Source organism: Crocuta crocuta, unplaced genomic scaffold, assembly GCF_008692635.1.
Source record: "Crocuta crocuta isolate KB4526 unplaced genomic scaffold, BGI_CrCroc_1.0 scaffold395, whole genome shotgun sequence".
In the NCBI taxonomy this organism is placed as follows: domain Eukaryota; kingdom Metazoa; phylum Chordata; class Mammalia; order Carnivora; family Hyaenidae; genus Crocuta; species Crocuta crocuta.
This window is the reverse complement of record NW_027532601.1, coordinates 579,214-601,253: the sequence shown is the minus strand read 5'-3', so window position 1 is coordinate 601,253 and position 22,040 is coordinate 579,214. Positions and strand designations below refer to the sequence as shown.

Below are 22,040 nucleotides of genomic sequence, written 5' to 3'. Positions count from 1 at the left end.
TTAACCGACTGAGCCACCCAGGCACCCCAAAAAGGTAGTTTCAAATCAGTGTCGAAAGGAGAACTTAAAAATTAATAAATATCGTTGGGTTAATTGACTACTCAATTGGGAAGAATCGAAGTTAATTTACAACAAATCAAAAATAAATTTCATATGGATTAAGGGTCTAAATATAAAAATTAGGCCTATAAGAAAATTAGAAACAATTATAAGAAATGGATTTAAAATCTTGGTATAAAATAGGGCACCCAAACCATATGAAAATAATTGATTTGATTGCATGAAAATTTTGAACATTTGCAGAGTGACACAAAGTTAAAAGATGAGCGACAGACTGAGAGAAATATGTGCCACACAGGCCAAGGAAAGGACAAAGATACGGTTACACGAAATACGTGGAATGTTCAGGAACATAAAGAAGTTTATGGTCACCCAAGCATAGGGAACATGGTCAAGTCCCAGAAATAGGTTCAGGGATGGAGTTTGGGTGGCTATTTTCTTCGGTATATCTTCCTGGAATTTTCCACTTTTTACAATGATGAAACGTTACATCTGTAATTTAAATTTTTAACAATCTTTAAGAAGTAAAATTCTGGCTGCCTTACATTGTTCCCTGCTTATGGTGTAAATATATATCGCCAACTTTGTTTTAGGTTTAAGACAGGGAGGCACCGGGCTTTTTGCTTCCTTTGTGTCACCATGTTGCCTATTACAGAAGTCTTTATAGATACTGAAATGTTCAGGGATTGGCTAAAACAATGTTGATCCTGTAGGTGTGGGAGATTTGGGTGCCTGCACACGAGCACCTTACACTTCCTTATTACAATTTCTCTCTAACCTCTATCTCAGTTCCACCCGCATAAGTCACTCCATCAGGCCGGTACAAAAGACACGCAAGAATTCATTCCAGGGGCGCGTGTCAGCGTGACTCCCGCGTCTCCAGATCCGGAGCTCGCCTAGGAACGCCCCCTCCCCTCCCCTTCGCTTGTTGTGTTGTCATCACGTGGCCCGAGCGGACCCTGACGTCAGAGCTGGGGAGGGACTGCGCAGGCGCAGAAAAGGGGGCGGGGGACTCGGCTTGTTGTGTTGCTGCCCAAGAATCAGAGACGGTCCCCTGCTGCGGCCGCAGGTCTTCCAGCCGCCCGACAATGTCGTCTCATTTAGTAGAGCAGCCGCCGCCCCCTCACAACAACAACAACAACTGCGAGGAGGGTGAACAGCCTTTGGCCCCGACAGCCGGCCTCAACAGTGAGTGCTGGGCCGGCGGGCTCGGTGAAGAGGATGGGGGAGGAGGAGCTGCTCTGGCCGCCGCCGCCAGCTCCGCGCGGGGGGCGGGAGGAGAAGGCGGCCCATTGGGCCCGGCTGAGGATGTGCGGGTGACTGACAGCTCCCGTCACCTGTCAGGACGAGCTGCTCCTGTCTTCCTCCTGTCCTGTCTTCCCTCCTGCCTGGGGTCTTGGGTGGGGAGCTGCTTGGGTTCGCAGTTGGGAAGGGNGGACGTGGGCAGGGGTGGGGCCGGGCAGCGGGGACGCCGGGGGATGGACGCGGGCCGAGGGGAGGGGACGCGTGGGAGATCAGGTGTGTGCCGGGGCCCAGGCCTGGCCCCGCGGACCTCACCCCTCTGGGTCGGCCTTCCCCCTGGATTTGGAATGTGACCCCCGTCGTTCCCTTCCTTTGTTACCACGAGCTGGTCAGGAAAATCATTTGGTAATTTAGTGGTTACTTGTATCGCGTGTTGGGAGGGGGAGGGTGTGAGGAGAATATGCTACCTTTTTTTTTTTGGTTTGAGATTTTTTTTGTTTTGTTTTTTAGAGTTGGCCCAAGTTTTTTGCTTTGTTTTTGAAACGATGGAGTTGTGTGCCCTGTAAACCTTTTGTGATCAGCCTCTTAAACCACCCAAGGTTGCATAAAATCATGGAGTCTGGGGCAATCAGTGTTCAGAAACGGTCTTAAAACCACACTGATAACAGTTGGGCGCTTGCAGGTCCGTGTGCAGTATTGAGTTCTGACCAACTACAGTTGCTTATCAAAACATTCTGGTGCTCAGACATCTTGTCCTAAGATTATTCCTAGCTGTCTTCAAAGCTCAGAGTCTTGGAAAGGTTTTTTTCCTAGCCTTTCCGCAATTGATCTCATGAAAGAGGTAATTGGGACAGTTAGCATATGGCCTGATGACATTATTTAAAAATCATTTGGATGCTTAAATGACACTTCAAGGCATTGCAATCTCTTTCATAAGAGGGAGGTATTCCAACATGGCCTAAAAATTACTTTAGGGAAAAGAATTCCTGTCCCCACAAGAATGGGACAGGATTTTCTTATTTTAAGATGTTTTTCATTGCTTATTGCTGCAGTTCCATCTTTTGATGGCTGAATTTCTAAAAGGTGGACTTTTTAAAACTTTTAAAAGTGTCTTCTGGACTGTAAGATTTATATATTATTTCCCCCGTAAGGATTAATTTATGTGTCTTTAAATGTTACTTGCTTCATGTGTTGCTGTGCGTTTTAAACACTGCTTGTTTTTAGAAGCATGGGATTTCAGAATGGGAAGACTTTAGAGGTAGCTGTCTACTGGTGAAGGAGCAGGGCGAGAGTAAAGTGTGTTGTCCAAGTTCACAGCAGGCCAGGACTTAGAGCTGAGATTCTGCTTTCAAATGAACTAGGGCTCCTTTCAGGACACATCAGTAGCCCAGAATGCCCTGGTTATGTGTGTTTACTATTCTTTCAGTGTGTTATTCTGCCTTATGAGCAAAGGTGACCTGCCGAGCCAGCTCTTTTTGAGGCACTATTTCTTCATTGTACTCACTGTTTTCCTGCAGTACTTAACGAGTTAGCCAGTTGGTTAGTGTGCATACATGATTTCACAGAAAAAAAAAATTTTAGCTTTCCTTTGACCGTCTAGCAAAAAAAACAAAAGAGTTGAGCTGTATGTGATGATTTAATCTGTCTGAAAGACCCTATGCGGATTTGAGGTTTTTGGCCAGTCAGTTACTGTTGGGTTCATACATATTAGCTCATAACAGAAGTAGAACACTCAGTCTGTGTTTGGTATCCAAATGTTGCTTTGGGAAATCTGCTAGATAGAAAGTATTTTATTGGGGGGTAGGGTGAGCTTTGAAAAGTTACTGAAACGCTTTTAGGTAGTGCCATATTCAATTACTCCCCTCTTGTCTTTTATTCTGTTTTTTCAGTTCATTATACAACAGTGGTTCAAACAAAACAAGACGACTTACTGATTCCTTCAAATGATTTTTGGGCACTGGGCAAAACAGCTTATTCAGACATCTGATACCACCCAAATTGCTGATAAGCTGAAGTTCTTTGTTGGGTAAAGTTGCCCCTCTATCAGACACAAATATGAACTCGTTGTACAGATTATCTGTGGTTTGTGATTTTGTCTTCAGTTCAGGGGTCAAAACAGAGTCTTAACAGCAAATTATTGAAATATTTGGAATAATGAAACCTTTCTCTGATTATTGTTTTGTTTTTGTTTTGTTTACCGTTGTAGGGGGGCAGTTTGCTTTCCTTACAAATTAGTGAACAAATAAATGAACTACTAGCAAAGTTAAAATGATGTTTTTCCAGTTTCCAGTCTCAGTTTTATTCTTAAGAAAACTGCCAAGTTACTTAAGAATGCTCGTATAGGACATTTATGCTATATAATAATTTTTGTTATTATTTAATGTAGGAACTATAACCTTTTTTTTTCCTCTTAAACATCTTCAACCATAATGTACTTGTTTCCCCAGTGTGGCAAGAAGGCTTTTGAGGCTGTGACATGTGAAACTTCACTGCTTCTTGATACTGTTTTTGAATATATTAATAACTGGTGTGTACATACTCCCTCGTGCCAAATGATCAGCTCTTTTTAGAAGAATGTGAGTGACTGTTCATGGTGTGCATTCCAGCATCAGGTGCTTGAAACAAAATAAAGGCTTGATGGAAAGCACGTAAGACGTAATGAAGTGTATCTCTGCTGGTTAGGATGAGAGTTACACATGGGACCTTGGAAAGTTGGGGAAAAAATGACAAATACTCTTCTTCCTTCTCTTCCTTCCTGTGCCCCTCAGCACTCCCACTCCCCTTCCTGCAAGAGGATTGCACTAGTAATTATAAAGCTAAAAAGAGTACATATTAGCATACAGTCATGTAAATAATCACCTTTACCAAACCAATCTTCATGATATACTAGATTAGAAAACATAGAAGCATGAATCTCTTAGCAGTTCTCAAAGAGTTGAGAAAATACCTCATGTATGGTGTATATGGACAGTCTGGCATAAGATAACACTTTTCAGTTCGTAAGTAAACTCTTAATATAACTGAGAGCCTGCAAGTTTTTAATTTAAAAGCTTGATTATTAGGAAGAGAATTCACTCAAATTTTTTTCTACTTTGTGTTGCTTGGACAGCACAATCCTCATATCTTGTCTTGTTTCCTTTCCAAGTAGGGAGGGACTTTGTAAAGATTGATAGAGTTAGAACATCGAGAAATTCTGAGGCTATACATCAGGAGTGAACCAGGTCATGAAAAGCATGTATAGTCCATCTGTTGAGAAAGACAAATTTACTTTTTCCCATTTCACTCAAAAAATAAAGCTGATATGTAGCCTTTTAATGTCTGTGTGCATAACTGTTTCTACAGTACCATTTATTTCCACAGATGATATATCTAGAGAATTGTTAAGTTAAAGGAAATCTACCTTTTTAGGTGTGTTAATGCAGATTGTCAGATTATCCTCTATTGAAGACCTGATTGTAATAACATCATATCAAAAACAGTTTTGGTAATTGTTAACCATTGACATTGGATCATGGTTAAAGTATGGTATATCTTTATGATGAGATGCAAAATAGTTGTTTAAAAGAATGAGGTAAGGTAATACGCATTGACGTTGAAAGACATGTACAAATGGTTAGGTAAGAAACACTTTTCACAGGGGCACCTGGGTGGCTTAGTCGGTTGAGCGTCCGACTTTCGCTTAGGTCATGATCTCACGGTTCGTGGGTTCAAGCCCCGCGTCGGGCTCTGTGCTGACTGCCAGCTCAGAGCCTGGAGCCTATTTCAGAGTCTGTGTCTCCCTCTCTCTCTGACCCTCCCCTGCTCATGCTGTCTCTCTCTCTCTCTCTCCCTCCTAGAAATAAATAAAAATATTTTTTAAAAAAACACTTTTCACAGAAAAATATGTATAGTACGATTCAATTTTTGTAAAGACAAAAGCAAAAAAGAACTATCAAAAAAGCTCTGGAAGTTTACTTATGAAGTTTTTAAAAGTGGTTTTCTGGGATGCCTGGGTGGCTCCGTTGGTTAAGTGTCTGACTTTGGCTCAGGTCATGATCTCACGGTTCGTGGGTTCGAGCCCCATGTCAGGCTCTGTGTTGACAGCTAGCTCAGAACCTGGAGCCTGCTTCAGATTCTGTGTCTCCTTCTCTCTCTGACCCTCCCCTGCTCACACTGTCTCTCTCTCTCTCTCTCTTCTCTCTCTCAGAAATAAATAAAAAATAAAAATAAAAACGATTGTTTTCTTTGGGAGCAGGAATAGGAGATTGGGAAGAAGAGTATTTTTACTTCATGATGTTTATTTTCAAGAAACACATTTTTGCAGTAAGAAACGTTTCTTTAAAGATACAGAGTATAATTATAATAATAGCTAACACATAGTCCTTACCATGTATTAGTGACCTTCCTTATTTTTCTCCATACTTTATTCATTTCAATCTTCTGTCTGTGAGGTAGATATAATTATTATCCCCATTTTACAGATGAGAAAACTGGTAAGGGATTAAGTAGCCTGTTTAGGGTATAACAGCTGTTAAATGTTAGAATGGGAGCCTGGCTTCAGTCTGTGCTCTTAACCACGACACTAAGACATGCCAAAAAATGTTGTCTGCCTTAAGTGGAAATGCCTTCAGTTATGCTGGCTGTGAAGCCAGTTACAGAGATCACTTTTACCAAGCTTTTCCAAATATGTCTTCTCAAGTTCCTAGATTATGATTGCTTATATATTTTTAATGGAGAAAGTAGAATCTAGATATTGGTTTGGAAGACTTTCAAAAAAGTGAGGGGTGGAAAACCTGATATTGTTACAGCGGTTTTCCCTTTGATCAGCTACTTGAAGTGAACAGTAATTATATTTTAGGGAAGACTGGCTCCCACAGGGATCCATCAGGAGCTCCTGGTTCCTTAGTTCTTCTACCAGGGCACTAAGGTCTTTTATTTGAGTTGTTTATTTTACACATTGGACATTGGGCTTCTGTACAAGTAGAACTGATTCTCTTGGTTTAAAGTAAGTTTGAAAATCTAGAAAACAGTAGGAGTAGGAAAAAAATTCTTATCATATACCTCTTTCCTTTTACTCTCTTTCCAGTTAAAGTTCTTTGCAGAGCTCTAAATTTAGGGATCCTTTTGGCATATTTCTTCTACACTCCAGAGGCACTCCAAGGATTTAGTTAAATTACCGTTCAGTCTCTCTTAGCTTTGCTGGTTGAATGTGTTCATCCATTTTGAATTCTACCTAGGGTGTCCGTTTTTGTTTCTGTACAGAATGAGGTCGTGGAGATGTGCTACAACTGTGTTGTTTGGCAGTAGAGTCCCAAAGATTTGGTTGTGGTTATTGGGCTGTGACCCGCACTGGGACTGCTGTGGAGGGAAAGGGAGGATAATACTTCATTTTTATTCAGCAAACACTATTCTAAGTACTGGACAAACACAAACTCATTTATCTAGCAGAGGGCTGAATATCTCCCACTTACTAGGCACTTCATCTGTGTTCCTCTACTGAATCCTCAGAGCAGCTCTGAGAGGTAGAGTCTGTGTGCTTCTTCGTCTGTTTCACAAATGAGGCTATAGTGAAGCCCAGAAATACAGGCAGAGAGTAGGCGGTGGAGTCTGATTTCCAACCAGGTCGCCTTTGAGCTGTTCTTCATAGAAGTATGATGTGTTCTCTTTGGATCTAGAATAGTCCTGACTTCATTAAGAGTTCATTTTAGGGTTTGAGCCTGTTTGGGTGATTAATTCTGATTTACTGATGGAAGACCGTTCAGCCACAGACCTCCACAGTTCTGCGGAGAGTTTGGAGAGATTGCCCTACTCACCTGCTTGGTTATGTTTTCTAAAACAAAATACGGAAAGTATGAAGAAAATACACCACTGTCTCTTTTTGTTGTGAAGTTGGTCTGGCTACTGTTACCAATTCTTATTGAAATTAAAGCACCTTAATGTATCAGCAAACTCATTGAGCAAGTCAGTATTTTCAAGGGCTGTCCAAATTACCAGGGCCATGTCCCCCTTCCCGTGGCTCCACCCCTTTTGACTGTTTGCCTGAGAGAACCCCAGTGTCTCCTGTGCAGATGCGCAGTAGTTTCTCCCCTAAAACCAAGGCTTAATGAAACCCTAGAAAGTAGGAGCTCGTGGGAGAGAAGAAAGGACAAGTCCACAAGGTACGGTTAGTGCGTAGAGGAAGGAGAGAGTAGAAAGGGGTGAGGTACAGAGGAAAGGAAGAAACTAATCTGTGGCATGGAGACAAAGCCTTTTCAGAATTTTTAGTGTTACCACATGATTTAATTGAGAGCTGGATGCATTCATTTTATGCTATACATGTGGACACAGCTTAAAACTCACGATTGGATATAAGTCCTCTAGGAGCTTCTCAGTTGTTTATACTAATTAGGACAGTTGTTAACTTGTTTAGATGACTTTCATGAAGTTTCTAGGCCATGTGTTTATTTTATCTGTGGGGAGGGCACAACTAAATAGCTGAAGTAGACTATAGGGGAAAATATGTACTGTATTAAACGCATATATAACAAAAATATTGAAGATAAGTAGGCCGTCTCATAATAAAGTAGCCGTTTATTTTTGAAAAGCAATCTCAGTTTTCAGAGAAGTACTTATTGTAGATAAACTAAGCTTTAACTAGAGAGAAAATTGGCCGAAAAACACATTTTCTAAGATACTAGTGGTTAGAGTTCCAGCTTCTTCTAAATTGGTTGATTGCACGAGCTACTTCGGGAACAGGGACTATACACATTCTTAGACTTCTCTTGCTCCTTATTTATTTTCTTCAGAGTACTTCTGCGTTTGCTTTGAGGCAAGACAGAATTCTTATCGGAATTCACCACATTCGCATCTGTGTGCATATGACGGAGCTTGGTTCTGCTGTGGTTAACTTGAGCTATCTGACTCGTCCAACAGGTTCCTGGGTGGAGCTCCCCATGAACAGCAGCAATGGCAATGATAATGGCAATGGGAAAAATGGGGGGCTAGAACACGTACCTTCCTCATCCTCTATCCACAATGGAGACATGGAAAAGATTCTTCTGGATGCACAACATGAATCAGGGCAGAGTAGTTCAAGAGCCAGCTCTCACTGTGACAGGTAAGTGAGATCCATGATTTGGTAGAATTCGGGAAAGAGACCGGTCACAAGGTTAATTCTCATTAGAAGAGAGAAATTTGCTTTCATCTTCATTTAACAAAATATGACTCCTGATTTATTGGAGCATGTGTGTTTAAATCAGATAGCTAATGGACAAATAGTTGAGTCCCTAGTGTTTTTCCCTAGATTAAATGAGTTTCCTTAGAGTGTATCATTATTTTATATTTATCAGTTTAAGTCAGTGGCATCAATGTTTACTTGTAGGATGAACCAAACTTTTTCCCCATTTTCCTTTGTGTCCCTGTTTCACAGATCACATTCTGCCAGTCATCTCTTACAGGTCTGTCCCCCCCCCCCGCTTCTAGATTGTGAGGCTCCAAAAAGCAAGGGTCATGTTTCATCTCCTTGGTACCCTGACAGTCATGATGCTGGCGTGCAGTAGACACTCAGCAAATGAGTCATGGGAACTGCAGGTTGATTGAAGTAATGGCGGTATTTGCATGGTGGAAACAGGGGCCACGGTCTGTAAAGATAGTTAATTAGGGAGGCCATGCTGTTGCTTCAGAGGAACTTTTATCGTAGACCTCGTATTTCTGTATTTAACTTGGGAAAAGTAATTCCACTGATTAAGGACTGCTTATGGTGAAAGAGTAAGAGCACAGCGATACGTATGAGTGGAATGAAACCAAGTCGTGTGTTTATTTTTCAGTGTAAGCTTCGTTGTTTTCCCGGGAACGAGGTGTTAAATGACATAGTGATATGCCTGATGCCTCCTAGACTTGTCGTGGCCATACTGTTAGCATTACGGGATACTGGGTAATCTGGTTAACTAAGAGTTAACTGATATTGGCCGTGGAGAAAATGCAAACACACAAGGAAAAAACTAAGGAAACACTTAGAAATGGGTACTAAAAATAAAAGTGATTATCTCTAAGGGATGGAATTATGGATATTTTTCTTCTAAACATTTTTGTACTTTGTACAGAATTTGTATATAGCATATTTTATTTATCAGAAAAAGTTGAAAAGGAGAAAGACGCTCAGTCACATTTGAAGTTCCCTGCCTGTCTTAGAATCCACGGAAGTCACCAAGGTCGCAGAGGACTGGGTTGCTGGTTCTGGCACACTGTGCACCCCCGCCCTCTGTCTCATCTCTGCCTTTGTCCCTGTGCTTCCAGGAGCCTTGTTAGGAGCAAAGCAGATGGCTCTTTGCTGAGCAGCTTGCCCCTGATTCCTGTAGCAGCAGCGTTCATCTGCCTTTCAGAATGAAGTTTCTGTTACGTTGCATTTATATTACAGGACTCATTATGCATTTCTGAAGTTTTCTGCTTGTTCAAGGCCTGTCTCTAAGGCTTTTCTGCGTTCAAGTACATGACCCTTGATGATTGGTATCAGTGTGTCCCTTAACCTGTTCACTTGCTGTGGTCATTGAGCAGAGAAAAAGTCCCTTGCTTGCTTTTCCGGTCAACGTATTTCATTTGTGGTTTAGTTATACTTGTGATTGGACATGAATTTACCTTCCCGCAATCATGTTCAAATTAAACATGTGAAGGAAGGCGTGGCACATACTTCTGAGCACTTTCCTCTCCCTCAGTTTGTGTGCCTCTACGCTCTGGGCTCCTGGCCATCTTTCAGAGAAGGCCTACGACTCGAGCTCAGTAATATTCTCCCCTGCTATATAACAGATTTTAACATTCAGAAATGTCTTCAACATGTGTGTCATTTGAATTGCCATGCATCTCTATATTTGAAGTCATTGAGAAGTGTTTCTTACAGGTGGAGAAATGTTAGGATTGTTGGATATTAGTCTCAAAGTTATATATACAGTGACCCTTCAACAATGTGGCTCTGAACCACACAGTCATGTGACTTGTTTTCGATGAATATAGTCCAATACTGTAAATGTATTTTTCTTCCTTATGATTGCCTTTAACATGTTTTTCCTCTAGCTTACTTTACTGTAAAAGTATACTAGATAATACATACAACATACAGGGTATGTGTCAATTGACTGTGTTAACCATAAGACTTCTGGTCAAAAGTAGGTTATTAGCCATTAAGTTTTGGGGGAGTCAGAAGTTATATACAGAATTTTAACTGTGTGGGGTGGGCTCAGCACCCTGCATTGTTCAAGGGTCAGCCATACTTGGAATTTAAAAACTATCCCACAGACACATTTTTGTCACCATAGTGGTTGCTAGAAGGTAACCCCTGTGTGTTTGTAGTGCAAGAGCTCTCAGCCTACACACCAGACATGCCCAGGGAGCTTTAAAAATACCAGTGCACGGACCACATCCCTAGAGATTCTCATTCTGTTGTGAGGGGTGGGGCGGAGACACGAGGGTATTTTATTTTATTATTATTTTTTTAAATGTTTATTTATTTCTAGGAGACAGAGAGAGAGACAGCATGAGCAGGGGAGGGTCAGAGAGAGAGGGAGTCATAGACTGAAACAGGCTCCAGGCTCTGAGCTGGCAGTCAGCACAGAGCCCGACGCAGGGCTCGAACCCACGAACCGTGAGATCATAACCTAAGCGAAAGTCGGACGCTTAACCAGCTAAGCCACCCAGGCACCCCGACACGAGGGTATTTTAAAAGTTCCCCAGCTAATTCTAATATGAGCCAGGACTGAAGCTCTACTGCGTTCCACGTTGTTAGGAAAAGCAGACCGTGGACCAGTGAAATGTTGAGTATTTTCCTAAGTGGGATTGGTGCCAGCGATAAAGAAGAGTGGAGGAGAGCAGTGCTCCAGCAGGGTTCTGGACTCTGTCACTCTACTGCATTGGCCTGCTTATGGCTGCGGAAGGCTGGCCCTTAACCAGATCCCTGGCTGTGAACCCATCAGTGTTGGAGTGTAAGGACAGTAAACTGAGGAGAGCAAGAGTGCCTCCTCCTACCTGGTTCCTGTGCTGTGGCCTGAGATTTCTCGGCCAAGAGAAGGATATTCAAAATACACTGCAATGTCCCTGTGGCGTAGAACCAACTTTTCTCCTTTGCTGTCCCTGTTTAGGACTCTTTTGTGTCGGTGATAATAGTCTGAGACTCCTAGGCTGAATCAGTCTAACAGATTTCAGGTGAACTTACTTATTTTTGAGTCCATCTCCCTATCATCTCTATATGCTAACATTCTGCACGCACTCTTGGTAGCTTTAACAGGTACTTTGAACAAGTCAAGCCTGAGCATTTTCATCCATACTTCAGTTTAGATTTGGAGGTGGGGGCGGGCTGTATACTGGAAAATCTAGTGGCCTGCTGTGGTCCCACAAGGAATCGTTGATAAAACTAAGAATAGAACTTAACATGGTGTAGTCATCCCTTGTATCAAGATAGTTTGCAATCACGTGTTTTGTCTGAAAGTATATCTGTAAATTTTTGTTTTGGGGAATATATCTTGCACTTTTCATTAAAGCTCTTTATTCATATATAAGCTTATATAATTCACTCTGAGATATCTCAAAGCAAATATTTCTGAAACAAGTAGAATAGTGGTTCCGAAACTTGTTGGTCTCAGTACTCCTTTACTCCCTAAAAATTACTAGGATTCCCAAAGGTCTTTTGATTATCTGGGTTATATATTTTGACATTTAACTATATTAGAAATTAAAACAGAAAGCTTCAAAATATGCACTCATTTAACAATAATAAACCCTTTGCATTTCAATATAAGTAGCTTTATTTAAAAAATATTATTTATTTCTAGGAGAGAGAGAGAGACAGCGTGAGCAGGGGAGGGTCAGAGAGAGAGGGAGACACAGACTCTGAAATAGGCTGCAGGCTCTGAGCTGGCAGTCAGCACAGAGCCCGACGTGGGGCTCAAACCCACGAACCGCGAGATCATGACCTAAGTGAAAGTCGGACGCTTAACCAACTAAGCCACCCAGGCACCCCAATAAGTAGATTTTTTTTTTAAGAATAGAATTTCTTTATTTTTTCTTTTTATTATTTTTTTTTACAAATAGTTTATTGTCAAATTAGTTTCCACAATAAGTAGCTTTTTAAAATGAAAAACAACTTTTTCATAACTGGAAAAATTAGTAAGAACTGGTGGCATTGTTTTACGTTTTTGCAAATCTCTTTACTATCTGGCTTTAATAGAAAACAGCTGGATTCTCATCTGCTTTTGCACTGGGTCTGTTGTGATAAAACACCTCAGGTAGTCTTTGGAAAATGTCACTCTACACGGAGTAACAATGACAGACATGACAGAATATCAATGAAAAAGGCAAATCAGAATAGTATCATAAACACAATTTTAAACTTGAAGACCCTTTGAAAGAGTGTTGGAGGAGGTGCTTGAGAAGATGTGACCACAGATTGACCCTGAAGCTGCACTTGGGCCACTGGGGTCTCCCCATCCCCTCTCCTGACCCTGGAACGTGCTTGCCTTCCCAGCTCTCAGAAGCTGCCCAAGGAAAACAGCTTTGAGACAGAAAGGTGGTGCTGGGACTGTTTGAATGGTGTCCGTGATGAGACCCAGTTAAGGCCTCTGTATAAACTTTTAAGATTTGGCAGGTGGGGGCAATCTGCTCGACTTCCTGCCACCCCAAGACAAGTCTCAGCTGTAAGTTCCCTCGGCTCTTCGAAGCGGTCACCTGCCTGCCGCTTTCCCTCTCCTGACCCTCACCTGGGGGCCATTTCAGGCTATCCCAGGAACCTCCTCAGGGGGCTGGGAACCAACTAGACTCTGAAAACTGCTTTCACACTTTGAGACTTGCTGGTGATGAAAGAACTTTGAGAAAAAGAATCCCAAACTAGGTTTCTGAATTTGAGGAGCATCGTACCTTTCTTGGAAAAAGAGTAAAAGTAAGAAAAATTATCATTGCAAAGAAATTCATCACTACTACAAAATTCCAGAACCTTTTGGAAACAAGGGTGCTTGACTTCAGAAAAGATAATACTTTTTGATTTGCTGCTTTCTCAAAGCCATTCTACTGTAACTTTCAGTTTCCTAATTTCCAGCTGAGGTTAATTTACTTGGCAAAATGAGAATTAAAATTAATGGCTAAATTCTCTCTCTTCCAGCCCTTCCCCACAAGAAGACGGGCAGATTATGTTCGATGTGGAGATGCACACAAGCAGGGACCACAGCTCTCAGGTAGGGGTGGGTGGGGGTGTAGGGGTGCGTGTGTGCGCTCGCTGTTCCGACTTACAGTAAATCATGAGGAAAAATGCGAACCTCTAAATAAGTATGTTTTGCTAAAATATATTGAAGAATAAGAACACTTTAAAAAGGAGTTTGAAGCCGTTTTAAGTCATTCAGTTTCTGATTTGGGAATTTACTTAGGCTGATACAGCCCTTATACTCCTCTACAGCTGAGAATGTGGGGTCCTGTCACCCTAAAAGAATTGGAAAATTCTTATCTATAATGTATCAATCCCATATTCTGGGCTAGTTTCTTGAGTTTATAAATGGAGAACTGAGACAGGAGTTTGATTTAAGGTTACAAAATGAATGAAAAGGAAAGCTGTAGAACAGGTGTGAAAACTTTTTCTGCATCTGAAATCAAAGCAGTGACTTTTGAGGTGAATTTCAACAGCTAGAGATAAAATTCATATAAATTTTGCAGGGTTCATTAAATTAAGGAAGATAAGGATAGTTCACTAGGAGTTGACGTTGTTAGTAAAATCAATGGACATAGTATTGAAAGCTTACAAAGGTTTATATTATAAAACTTATGATCAGTCAGTAATTGTTCATGATTTAGAATGTTTATGGCCAGCCCTTAACTTTCACTGAAAACGGTCAGTGCAAATTCATGAGGACGGGACCCATTGTCTTGTTCTCCTGTGTTAAGTGTTTGTGGAGGATTTGTTGGACAAATGTTTAAATGTATTCTGAGAGGGGCGCCTGGGTGGCTTAGTCAGTTAAGCGTCCTACTTTCGCTTAGGTCATGATCTCGCGGTTCGTGGGTTCGAGCCCCCTCTGTGCTGACAGCCAGCTCAGAGCCTGGAGCCTGTTTCAGTCTGTGACTCCCTCTCTCTCTGACCCTCCCCTGCTCATGCTGTCTCTCTCTCTCTCCTAGAAATAAATAAAACATTTTTAAAAAATAATAAACATATTCTGAGAGAAACTGTTTTGTGGGGTTCTCACTTTACAATGTCCTAAACCCCTTTGCACTAGAAATATTTCACGTGGTATGTTGGATCCACCCAGTGTTTTCTGTTTCCGAAGGCTGCACAGTTTCTCCCTGCTTTGCCTATATTCTGTTTGTTCTGTCCTCTGAAACCTAGCAGATCTGTGGGTTGAATACAAATGTATATTATGATGAACTTTATATTGCAGAGAAGGTTATAGTAGCAAGGCTCTCCCGTAGGAAGCTCTTCTGACTGTAGTTGTTGAATTGCTGGCTTACATAGGTCTAGTTGGCCAAGTGCATGAGCTATAACTAATGAAGAAGAAAATATATAGTTTCAATGGCAAAGTAGACTAAGGAATCCCAAGATAGAGAAGTGAAATTAATTCTTTGTTGTAGTCTTTCCCAGGAAGCTATCCTCAATCCATATTGTCTTGTACAGACAGATTGAAACTCTAGAGTAGCGTTTTCCAGAATGTGTTTTGAGAAACAGTGCTTGATGGAAAGATCATCCTAAAGTTAAATGGAAATAATATAACCACTGGGCCCCGGGCCCCCACCCCAGTATTCACAGCACATAGTAGAACATTAAAGGCTCTGACAATTCCTGCAGGAAAAGAATCTGTTTATTTAAACCAAGTGTTTCCCAAGCTTATGTGATCTTAGACTTCCCTCCCCCTTCACACATACTTTCCCCCCTAAATAATCTACCTAACCACCTAATGATAGGTGCTCTCCTGGTTCATGGAGTGGCGGTGTACAATTCGCCTTAACTGATCATTGAATTTAAGTGGAATTCTAGTGCTGACTGCATCCATCCTAGAATTCCAAAGGAATTTGTGAAATTTAGGAGAGAAAATGAAAAACTTGGCTTCTGTGTCGGATCATGGTAGTATTGCTAGTGTGTTTCCTGTTCAGAAACAGGTACCTAAATGAACACTGAAGTAAGACTGAATAACAATAAGAAGTCAGTAGGTATGATTTATTTAAGCTTTCAAAAAGCCTTTTTCATTTTTTTTTTTAAATTGAAGAAACAATCATTTAAAAATAATTTTAGGGTTTGGGAGGATGCATTTCATATTCATGAATGAGAAGCAAGTTTAGGGGTAGCGAACAGAAGCAGTTACCATGGGACTGTATGGTACTTGATTTTACTGAACATTTTTATATACGTCTATATGGGAATATGTGACGTTTTCAGCCTTTTCTAGGAGGAGGAAGGAAAGACACTGATAGATATATTCTGGGTACTAAGTTTATTCCTAAAAAAAGTTTCTTCCCACTTTTCAATGTTCTCAGTCCAGTGAAGGAGGTGATAGTGGCCCCCGAGAACAGATGGGAGAGTGAGACTTTCTTTTCATTAAATTCCTTATCTAAGATCACAAAGCCAGTACACGATCGAGCCAGGATTGAAATCAGGGCTATCTGAGCCTGCAGCCCCTGTTCCTTCTGCCGTAGTAAGTCCTCGCATGGGATTGATTTCAGGAGAGCTCACAAGGTCACGAGAATGAACTAAAACATGCCTGGTGACTTTCGCTACGAGGAAGCTTAAGGTGTAATGCATTTAAGAAAAGGATCATTCAGACTATACTGCCACGCCCACAGTCCTCAAGAATTTTAGTCTGTAGCAGAAAATAGACTGCAGATGGTCTCTTGAAGGAATGATGCCGACTGAAAATGTCCTCCCCTCTCCCTCTTGTGAAACTGGGGTTTATCTGTCCATGGACCCCACTGTATGCAGTTTCATAGTCACACAGAGAACTTGAGTAGCCCAGAGAAGGAAATGTAAGTGATTTGGAGGTAAGGGACATTCACATGAGAACAGGCTATAATGATCACAGTTTTTTTAGATGTGGGTATAGAGCGAGGATAATTCACTTTAAAAGTATGAATCGTTATTTAATTAGATTAAGTGCATTTTTGCCATATTGTGGAATTCCAAGGATTAGAAGGTAATTTAAAACCTGAAACTGGCAAGTTTAAGATTTAAAAAGGGCCGCACACAGTGGTAGGAAACGAGGATAGCGTAGGATAGCAGTCTAAACTGATTTGAGGAATTTGTATTTTGTTGTTATTTATTTTTTCCTAGTAGTCTAAAGATAACCTTGCTTCACTCAACTGAGAGAAAATGACATCACTTTTAAAAAATATTAGAGCTTAAAATCTTACCACATTTTCATTCTCTTGGAAAGTAGGAAGTATTAATTTATTTACAAATTTAGATGCAAATCTTCGAGCGGTTTTAAGGAGAGACGTGTGAGACCAGAATCGGAAACTGTAAGCAGAATGATGTGCACTGTATTGAATATAGTTAGATATTGTGTGTACGCAAACTGGGTTATAAGGAAATGGTAACAATTTATTGTTTTTGATTTAGGATGTTTTCAGATTTATTCCACAAAGAGCCAACTCATGATTCTGAGTAATCTCAATACCCAGTGGAAAAAGCTTAATCCTAAAGGTTACATTGTGTCATTCCGCGGAATTTGCCAAGCCCAGCAGAACTAAATAAGAATAGTAGTACCAGAGTAGCAGAAATCCACAGGGATTTTACTTTCGGTTTGATAGTCTCTACATGCAGGTAGTCCATTTTACTTGAAACTACCTTCCTGGGGCACCGGTTTCATAAGGAACTAGTCCGTATGAGAGAATCGTGTTGATCTGTTAAGCTCTCCACTTTATCACTGTCTACAAAAAGAGTGAAAGCTTGGTCAAAGAATGCTCGTATTCAAGCAAAGTAACAAATCAGAACAGTTCTTAGCTTTGAGATCCTTTGGTTTGAGGTCCTAGCATCACCTTCCTTAAAGCTGAGTGACTACTGCTATTCATTTTTAGGAATATCTCTTTCTTGTGGCTTCTTGAAAGAAAAGCCATTGGGAATTTTGCTTGTTCTTGGCCTGAAACTGTAGGTTATCAATAGCAAGAGCAGAGAGTTCTTTCTCATTTATCTGATGCAAAAACTGTGAAATTCTAAGTCCATAGTAACTATGAGGCCAAAAAAGTTTTGGTGTAAATAGTTTTGAGTAAGCCTTGGGAAATGTTTTAGATAGTGATTTGTCTAAAAAATATGATCTTCCAGGAAATGAAACCTAATGCTTATGAGTGTAGGCTGTAGAAGACCATTTGCCCGGGTTGAAATATCGGCCCTGCCTCTTTCTACTTATGGCACCTTAGGCAATTACTTCATTACCTCATCTGTAAAATGGAATGTCAGTAATTCCTGTTTTTGTAGAATTGTTGCAAGGTAAAGATTAATGCATGTGAAGTGCTTGAAATGATGCTTGCATTTTGATGAATGATTAATAAATATTATTATTTACTTCCTCATCACATCTCCCACTTACTTATTCCCTCATCACTTTAATTGGTTAGTATATACATTTGGATATGTTCTCTTTTATTTTTAATGAAAAATTTTAAACGCATACAAAAGTAGAGAGAATGTTGCAGTGGGCCTCTGAATAAGCATTGCCCAGATTCAGCAGTTATTAATGCTGTCAGCACTTCAGCTACCGTGATAGCCCCAAGAGCTCTTTTTTGAGATTTACATCCTGTGCTTCGATAAAACTGTAGTGAAGCCCACTTGGGCTCTTTTTAAGACAGTGAATGCTGTGACCTCAGATCATTTTGTCAGCCTGTTTAGAAAGCTGTCACGTTTCTTCCATGAAAATTACTCAGGCACAACCTTAGGATGTTCATTTATTTGCTGTCTAGATTTGTCTTTGTGGCAGGAAGAATGGGTCTTTTTTTTCTTTCTTAAAGTTGTACTTCTTCTTTACAGTCAGAAGAAGAGGTTGCAGAAGGAGAGAAAGAAGTTGATGTTTTGAAGAAAAGTGTAGACTGGGTGTCCGACTGGTCCAGTAGACCCGAAAACATTCCACCTAAGTGAGTTCTTGCCCGTGTCTCCTCAGTGGGCATGGTGGAGGTAGTTCACACTCGGTGTGCGGTGGACCTGCTCACTTAGCGAGTGTATTTCTGACCCCTTCCTCTGCCTTTCTTCCCCCAGGGAGTTCCACTTCAGACACCCCAAACGCTCCGTTTCTTTAAGCATGAGGAAAAGTGGGGCCATGAAGAAAGGGGGTATTTTCTCCGCAGAATTTCTTAAAGTGTTCATTCCATCTCTCTTCCTCTCTCATGTTTTGGCTTTGGGGCTAGGGTAAGTACTGGTGAACTCCTAATGTGTTTTCAGATCATTTTATCTACCATTGTATGTCCAGATGTAAGAAATATGGTTGAAACAGTTTATATTGTTTCCCTTTTAATGTTTGAGTGCAAATAGGGTGAGCTGAAAAGATCAGTTGAAGCTGATCCATTGTTGGTACACTGGTAAGCACTTTTAATAGTGGAGTTTTGTTTTTCTTATTTGAAAATAAGTTGTTCGTGTTAATCTTGTCAGTGATCATTTTTAAGTGGACTCTTCTGTGTTTGATTTTTCCTTTTGGGTTTTGTTGTTTATAAATTATTCAAGATTAGCTAAGCTTTAAAGTAAACTAACCTAGGGGCGCCTGGGTGGCTTAGTCGGTTAAGCGTCCGACTTTCGCTTGGGTCATGATCTCGCGGTTCGTGGGTTCGAGCCCCACGTCGGGCTCTGTGCTGACTGCCAGCTCAGAGCCTGGAGCCTATTTCAGAGTCTGTCTCCCTCTCTCTCTGACCCTGCCCTGCTCACGCTGTCTTTCTCTCTCTCCTAGAAATAAATTAAAATAAAATAAAATAAAATAACCTTTAGTGTATAAATTTGGGGCTGATGTGAACATTTTTTTTTCCCAAATGGGAAAGTACACCGTTTTATTGAATAGTCCTTGAGTGAAACTGGTAGGTTGGTGAGGGGCCCTGTGTTTTTCTCTCTGTAGCATTTTCATTGACTCTTGTAAAGTTGACCCCACATTTACCTGTAACTGATTAATTTTTCAGTCTTTTAAATTCTTTTTTTTTTTGATTGAACAATTGAGGAAATCTATTTTTAGGAGTTAAATACTAGCTGTTAATTTTTTTTTTCCTAAGATCTTTTATTCTCTTTAAGCATGTACCAAGGAGTCATTTTCTCTATATAATATGCAAAAGAGATATGATCCCTTAACTTCCCTTTAAGGAGCTCAGCATAAGGGAGAGATATTTACAGTCGTAAACATGGAAACATAGACACAACTTTCCCAGAGACTCCTTTTAGTCTTTCTGAGCATCTGATATGTTTTTGTGATAGCAAAGACCTTGATGACAGACCGCAGAGTGGAAGGGGTTTGTGCGGAAGGGAGCGTGTGAGGGCAGACAGAGGTAGGACTTTAAACTCCCTTTCAGTGTTGACTGCACAGTAGTTCATTTGCTCAGGGAGCTGGGTTTTGTACCTTGTGTTGTCTCTTTTCTTTCATGAGTCTTCAGATTATTTCTCTTGATGGAAAAAGTGTAACTGTTGTTATCCATTAATGTAGAAAAAAGGATTTGAGAAAGTTTTGTTACNTGGGACTAGCTTCCTGTTTTCCATAACTTCCCTTCTGCTTATGTTATTTAATGGTAAAATGCTTGCTTGGCATGGAAAAGCCGTATCAGGCCTGATCCTGAAGAGTTAAACAGTTAGTAAGAGCCCACTATAAGGCACTGGCAGCTTCGTGATTTGGCTCATTGCTGTATGTTGTATCTCAAATGTCAGTAGAACTCCTGTCCACTATGAGGGAACATCTCAAAGGAAGTTAGTGCTTTGTTCTTTGGGGAATCTGTTCTCTCTGGATTTACTTTTGTCTGATCACTGCCCCTGTGCTGTCCAGTCCTGCCTAATGACTAAACATAATTATATAAAACCAGTTTGGCTGGCTGCTGACTAGTTTTAAGTAAGTCAGCAGGGATTTGAGGGTGTTAGGGAGCTGTGCCTTATACCTTTTAGCCTTCTGCAAGAACGGAAACATTGAGTTTTTAAGTGCAGTGCAGCCTGCGGAATGCTGGTATACACCTGATATTTGATGCCCTCTGTTTCCTTTCAGCATCTATATTGGAAAGCGACTGAGCACACCTTCCGCCAGCACCTACTGAAAGAAAGAAAAGCCACTGGACAAGCGTGTGACCTGTGAAGTGGTGTATTGTCACAATAGTTTATTTGAACTTGAGACCATTGTAAGCATGACCCAACCTACCACCCTATTTTTACATATCCAAGTTCCAGTGACTCTCAAATCCAGTATTTTATTCAAACTCTATTGAGGCATTTTACTAACCTCATTCCCTTTTTGGCCTGTAAGACACTTTAGAATTTCCTAACAGAGTTTACTGTTATTTAGAAATTTGCAAGGGCTTCTTTTCCGCAAATGCCACCAGCAGATTATAATTTTGTCAACAATGCTATTGTCTCCTTTTAGTGCCACCAGACTTAGACCTGCATCATTTGTGGTATAAATTTTACTCTTGCAAGATAAAGATAACTACTATCTTTCTCTTCAAATGAGATCAGGTTAGCAAATGATATGACAGCTTTATTGTTTTGTTTTGTTTTCAAGACAAAGGCAAGCTTCCCTAAGCTTGAATTTAGTTATTAAAAAAGAAAACAGACAAACAAAAAAATCCAAGACACAAGGAAAAAAATATCCTGGGCAATAAAAAATTATTTTAAACAAGCTTTGGAGCCACTTTTTGTCTAAACAGCCTCCTTAATGGCGTCTTAATTTGTAGGAGGCCCGCTGCATAAACGATGGGTGTGAAGTAGAATCAGAACTGAAGTGCATCAGCATATTTTAACACTAGGATGTTGTAATGCTGTGTTTTCTATGGTGTAGAACCTTTATTCCTCATAAGGAATGTCTCAGGCCTAGAAATATACGAAATTGCTTTGGGGTTTGTGTGTTTGGTATCTTTACGTTTATTAGCTTTAGCTGCATGTGAAGTTTTCATGACTCTTCAGTTTTGTTGTTGTTGTTGTTGTTTTCTCCTAAGAAGAGGCTTTGGAATGAGTTCCAATTTGTGGTATAAATACGGGCTTCTTGTTTTCGGAAGCACCACTTACACTCTGAAGCCTTTAAATGCTGAAGGTAATTGTTTCAGAGTGATTCCAAGCACTCGTGCAACTTTGAAAACCAGACGTGGGTTGTGGGAACAGTTGACAAAGTTCTGAAAAGATGGCACTTGTTTTCTTCGGGTCTTTCCCTTTCCCCTGCATAGCCTTCCCACGGTGATTCCTGCGATGAGGCGGGTACCGGGTGGTTTCTCTGTAGCGTCTTCAGTTGCGCTGAACTCCTGAAATTCCACAGCGCTCGGCAACAGTGATCAGCTTTGGTGTGTTGGTTTGGTTTTGTTTGTTTCCCAAATGTGAAGCTTTAGGACCAAATTGTTAGAGAGCATCAGGATTCCCAGTTGTTTCAGGTAGATGTCTTGGATTTTTGGAACACCTAGCGTGACGCTGAAGGATACTGTTATATGTTTTATACATAAATTGCTCTTTATGATGTAGACATTACTCTTGACTATTTAGAGAACCATTGGTAATTTAAAAACTGGCAATCTGTTCATTAAATGAAGTGCATCAGATTGCCTTGGATAAGAACACTGACAATAGATTTGCCAGTCTGCAGAAACAATCTAACTGTCTTCTCTCTCACATCAGATTTTGT

At 40.7% G+C, this 22,040-nt stretch overlaps 1 protein-coding gene across 2 annotated transcripts; it reads left to right on the top strand.

The window, feature by feature from the left end:
• The first annotated feature begins 1,051 nt into the window (after positions 1–1,051).
• On the top strand, positions 1,052–21,050 carry BNIP3L (BCL2 interacting protein 3 like). Of its 2 annotated transcripts, none has more exons than XM_077780111.1 (6): positions 1,052–1,248; positions 8,194–8,377; positions 13,400–13,472; positions 18,233–18,336; positions 18,458–18,607; positions 20,424–21,050. In XM_077780111.1, the coding sequence occupies exons 1-6, from the start codon at positions 1,149–1,151 to the stop codon at positions 20,470–20,472; spliced, it is 660 nt and encodes a 219-aa protein (XP_077636237.1). In that variant the 5' UTR covers positions 1,052–1,148; the 3' UTR covers positions 20,473–21,050. The 2 variants fall into 2 exon arrangements, with proteins under 2 accessions (XP_077636237.1, XP_077636238.1); XM_077780112.1 differs by lacking the exon at positions 1,052–1,248 and adding an exon at positions 1,690–1,707.
• Positions 21,051–22,040: the final 990 nt, after the last annotated feature.

Excerpts from the sequence above, each read along its gene's own strand:
- BNIP3L (XM_077780111.1), top strand. The coding sequence starts at position 1,149 with ATGTCGTCTCATTTAGTAGAGCAGCCGCCGCCCCCTCACAACAACAAC. Across the intron at positions 8,378-13,399 it reads GCCAGCTCTCACTGTGACAG|CCCTTCCCCACAAGAAGACG; the intron begins GTAAGTGAGATC and ends TCTCTCTTCCAG. Across the intron at positions 13,473-18,232 it reads GCAGGGACCACAGCTCTCAG|TCAGAAGAAGAGGTTGCAGA; the intron begins GTAGGGGTGGGT and ends TCTTCTTTACAG.